The 5,000-nt window shown below is 45.4% G+C and overlaps 1 protein-coding gene across 1 annotated transcript in view; it reads right to left on the reverse strand.

The window, feature by feature from the left end:
- Positions 1-818: 818 nt before the first annotated feature.
- The window catches only part of LOC117470611 (transcription factor COE3), a gene marked incomplete at its 3' end in the record, with an annotated part of 28,745 nt that continues 24,563 nt past the window's right edge, over positions 819-5,000 (reverse strand). Inside the window, exons 9-11 of the mRNA XM_034115423.1 lie at positions 4,718-4,851; positions 2,092-2,218; positions 819-907 (exon numbers count right to left, since the gene is read on the reverse strand). Of these exons, the coding sequence (XP_033971314.1) occupies positions 819-907; positions 2,092-2,218; positions 4,718-4,851 (350 nt within the window). The remainder of the gene's footprint in view (positions 908-2,091; positions 2,219-4,717; positions 4,852-5,000) is intronic.

A 5,000-nucleotide genomic window follows, 5' to 3' on the forward strand; every position in this document is an offset into this window, starting at 1 on the left:
CACACTGGTTTACCTCTTATTCAATCATCTCCTGTATGTGTTTGTTTAATTTAATGCTCTTTCCTGTGTGTGCGAGTGTGTGTGTGTGTGTGAGTGTGTGTGTGTGTGTGTGTGTGAGTGTGTGTGTGTGTGTGTGTGTGTGTGTGTGTGTGTGTGTGTGTGTGTGTGTGTGTGTGTGTGTGTGTGTGGTAACACTGATGAATGCTTCTCATCATTTACATAGAAACAACTTTAAAACAGAGTTGGGTCTACAGCTCTGTGATTGGTCCGTCTCAATGTCAATCAGACGACCTCTGTAATGTCTTTATGTAATCTGTCCATGTAAAGACACACTAAAGACACACTAAAGACACACTAAAGACACACTAAAGACACACTAAAGACACACTTCCTACAGACCCTCTGAGACTTTAGACACTTGGTCAGGATCACAAGGACTTGGTACGGTCCGAGGATCTGAAGACACGTCCCGGACCTCAGACCGTACCAACTACCAACACCTGCTATTCATCACCTCTGTTAGGGGAGATATTAAACAAGACTTCACACACACACACACACACACACACACACACACACACACACACACACACACACACACACACACACACACACACACACACACACACACACACACACACACACACACACACACACACACACACACACACACACACACGTTAAACAGGAGAATCAGCTGATGATTATCTGAGCAGCGAACCAGAACACTGACTGATGGAAAAACAGAAACAATAATCACTTACTCTGTGTTTGGATTAACTGTGTGTGTGTGTGTGTGTTTGTGTGTTTGCGTGTACCTTGGGCAGTCTCTCGGGGTCTCCAGGGTGACGGGGGATGACCTTTTGTAACCTCTGGAAGCCGTAGTCGATGGTCGGCTCGTTCAGAGCTGCAGGAGTCACATGATCAGCTCGTTAACATCATCCAATTAACATCGTTCATTCATCAGCTGGACAATAACAGAAGGAGACGCTCTGATTGGTCAATAACAGACAGAATGAAACGCTCTGATTGGTTCTTACTTCAAAATAAAACGTGATGATTAACTTACATGTATGCATCAGTCAGTGTGTCTGCTCTCTGATTGGTCGACTCTCCTCCAACATCATTTACACTTTAAACAGGAGCTGATAAATCAGAACGTCAGTGAACGCATCGGGGCAGGGCCCGCCCGAGTGTGTGTGAGAGTGTGTGTGTGTGTGTGTGTGTATGTGTGTGTGTGTGTGTGTGTGTGTGTGTGTGTGTGTGTGTGTGTGTGTGTGTGTGTGTGTGTGTGTGTGTGTGTGTGTGTGTGTGTGTGTGTGTGTGTGTGTGTGTGTGACTGTGTGTGAGAGAGAGAGTGTGTGAATCATAATCCCGTCTTGGTTCAGCTGCGTTTAACAAGCTTTAGACTGACTCTGCTATACATCACAAACAGTGTGTGTGTGAGGAGTGTGTGTGTGTGTGTGTGTGTGTGTGTGTGTGTGTGTGTATGTGACTGTGTGTGTGTGACTGTGTGTGTGTGTGTGTGTGTTCAGTCCTTGAAGGCTCACAGGGCGTAACGAGCAGCATTTATAAGAGTGTGTTAGCTCTCCAGATGTCTATGTTATCTGCAGCCTGTTGTGCGTGTGTGTGTGTGTGTGTGTGTGTGTGTGTGTGTGTGTGTGTGTGTGTGTGTGTGTGTGTGTGTGTGACCTTGTGTTGTTGACAGCGTGTTATTATCAGTGTGTGTGTCTGTTTAACAGACTGTCTGTCTTCTCTTTTGTTAACGTACTTTATGGATCACACCTGAACTCACCGTCTCTCATCACACACTGACTTTAACACACTATAATAAACCTTATATTAATATTATATCATATATATTATGTTATATAAATGCACACACACACTCCGCTGATTAAAGTACAGATTTAGGAAGTCCTCAGGTGGTAGAGACAGGAAGTGAGGAACAGGAAGTGAGGAACAGGAAGTCCTCAGGTGGGAGAGACAGGAAGTGAGGAACAGGAAGTGAGGAACAGGAAGTCCTCAGGTGGGAGAGACAGGAAGTGAGGAACAGGAAGTGAGGAACAGGAAGTCCTCAGGTGTGTGTACCTGTGTAGACGAAGCGTCCCGGCGCTCCCTTGCAGAACTGTTTGGACTTGTAGGACAGCGTGACCTCCACGACCCCTGGGATGTGGCGGGGGGGCGTCTGCACCCGGATAGCATGGGGGGTGATGAGCTGGGGGGGGGGGGGGGAGACAGGGAGACAGGGTCATGTGACTGGAGTTTATTAAACCTCTAATCTCCTCCAGGTGAGAGGGAACCACTTCATCCCCTGACTGCATCGCTATCGTGCTAACGCTATCGTGCTAACGCTATCGTGCTAACGCTATCGTGCTACCGTGCTAATGCTATCGTGCTATCTTTATTTTATTTATTCATTTGTTTAACAGGGACATTAATTAACATTCCTGTAAAAGTGCCAGAGCTATTTTTCATCTGTAGTCCCTCAACAGAAACACATTTCATTTTAAACAAGGAAATACAATCAAATAAAAACATGCAACAGACATTACTGGAATACTTAAACCAACAAATGAAAAGACAGAACAATAAAACAAACCAAAGAAAAGAACACGTTGAACACAGACAGTGGGTTGTGTCCCTCACCAGGTTCAGAGTTCAATAGACTGAACTCTGCTCTCTGATTGGAGGATTGAGTTCCTTTGTGCAGCAGCTTTCACAGGAAATAACGACTGACTGAAGGAACATTCTGAGGGCAGTGATGTGAATAAACGGATTTGTTGTCCAGTATTTTGAGTGTTTGTTTGTACAATGACTCCAGTGGTTTTAATGTTGTTGTACTGGCATGTGACCATGTCGTTAAGCAGTAGGTGATGTGTGAGAGAACCATATACTGTAGAGTGTGTGTTCATCAGAGATGCCTCACATGACCATGATGGTGAACCTAACATTTGACAGACTGAATTTGACCCTATTACATACTTTTTTAACCTGAGCCTTGAAATTGAGTGTTGAATCAATCATGACTCCAAGGCACTTGTATTGTGACACCACCTGTAGCCTCTCCCCTGATACAAAAACATCTGGCTCAACACAAGAGGACTTTGTTTTGGTGAAGAAGATGCATACTGTTTTACAAATATTTAGTTGCAAACAGCATTGTTCCAACCAAGCTGTTCCATGAACCATGGTGTTTGTCAGGTCATTAGCCACTTGTGTCATATTGCTTCCATGTACATATATAACAGTGTCATCTGCACACATTTGGATGTTTGTGTCAGGACATACAGATGGTCAATCATTGATATAGAGCGAAAATAGTAATGGTCCCAGGATTGAACCTTGTGGGACACCTGTCGAAAGACGAAGGTCAGCAGATTCATCATTTTTAACTCTCACATACTGAGATCGGTTACCGCCGTCTACACAGCAGCGTTAAAAAAATCTTGGAACGCTTCTGCCCATTCACTTTGAATGGGGTGACGTCACTTTCCCTTACTTTTCGCCGAACTGCATTGTGGGAAGCAGAGCGGAGATTTCCAGGATTTTCAGGATTCAAAAGTTGAGCAATGTTCAACTTTTGAAGCTGAGGTGGAAGCGTCAGCCAATCAAATCTGTGTATGCAAATCTGACAGTTCAAGCTCTAGCCAATCAAACGGCGTGTATGCTGGGAGAGACATACCGTAGGTCATTTCCTCATATTCCAAAACATGGAGGAGAAATGAGCGGTAGGGAATCACCCGGTGCTTTATGACCAGTCCCTATTTACCTACCGGGATACAAACCAGAGGAGCCAGGCATGGAGGGAGGTGGCAGAGACAGTGGTAGCTTTTCTCCTGTTTGGGGAGTTTATATCCAGTTTACTTCGGGCTTTTTTGCTTTGCATGTCGGGGGCGGGAGATTCATGTGATTGGTTGTTGGTCGCGTTGCTCGCAAAAAATCGGGTTGCTGTGTGGACGCTCCGTTAAACAAATAAGATTCTATCCATTTAAGTGTTTGTGAAGAAAAGTTAAAACTGCAAAGCTTAGATATGAGTATTTTATGATTAACAGTGTCTTTTTTAGGTCAAGAAACACACCTTTATCCATTTTTGATTTGATTTGTTCTGTGAAAAAACAGTTGGCGGTCTCTGTTGAGTATTTTGCCCTAAAGCCAAATTGCATTGGATGCAGAGATAATGTACTAGTATTTAAATGGTCAATGATTTGCTCAGACACAAGTTTCTCAGCAACCTTTGACACTGTAGGAAGGAGTGGTCTGTAGTTACAGGAAGACATGGGGTCTCCACTTTTCAATATTGGGATAACTTTAGCCGGCTTCCAAACATTCCCTGACGGAAGGAGAGGTTCATCCTTTTGGCAATAGGATAAGAAAGTGTAACCATGTCCATGCCAAATATATCGTGTTAAAGCTATTGTGCTAACGCCATCGTGCTAACAGTAGCGTGCTATCATGCTAACGTACTGTGGTGGGAATTTATTTATCAAATGTGGATAGAGAATCAAACCGTTCAGACCACACCAGCATGCTAAGCTAACGTGCTAACGTACCTCGCTCCACACCAGCATGCTAAGCTAACGTGCTAACGTACCTCGCTCCACACCTTCATGCTAAGCTAACGTGCTAACGTACCTCGCTCCACACCAGCATGCTAAGCTAACGTGCTAACATACCTCGCTCCACACCAGCATGCTAAGCTAACGTGCTAACGTACCTCGCTCCACACCAGCATGGTGCCGAACACCACCTGCAGCCCGTCGAAGAAGTTGTCCCCGATCAGAATCACTGTGGCTCCTCCCGTCGTCCAGCCTTCAGACGGGCTGATCGCCTTAATGCAGGGGGTGGCTGCTGGGGGGGGGGGCAGGTGAGATGGGGGACAGGTGAGAGGGGGGGGGGGATAGGTGAGAGGGGGGGACAGGTGAGGGGGGGGGACAGGTGAGGGGAGAAAGGTAAATATAAATGTTAACGTCCTGTTCTCTGTAACCTCTGAGGACCCT

Source organism: Trematomus bernacchii, unplaced genomic scaffold, assembly GCF_902827165.1.
Source record: "Trematomus bernacchii unplaced genomic scaffold, fTreBer1.1, whole genome shotgun sequence".
In the NCBI taxonomy this organism is placed as follows: domain Eukaryota; kingdom Metazoa; phylum Chordata; class Actinopteri; order Perciformes; family Nototheniidae; genus Trematomus; species Trematomus bernacchii.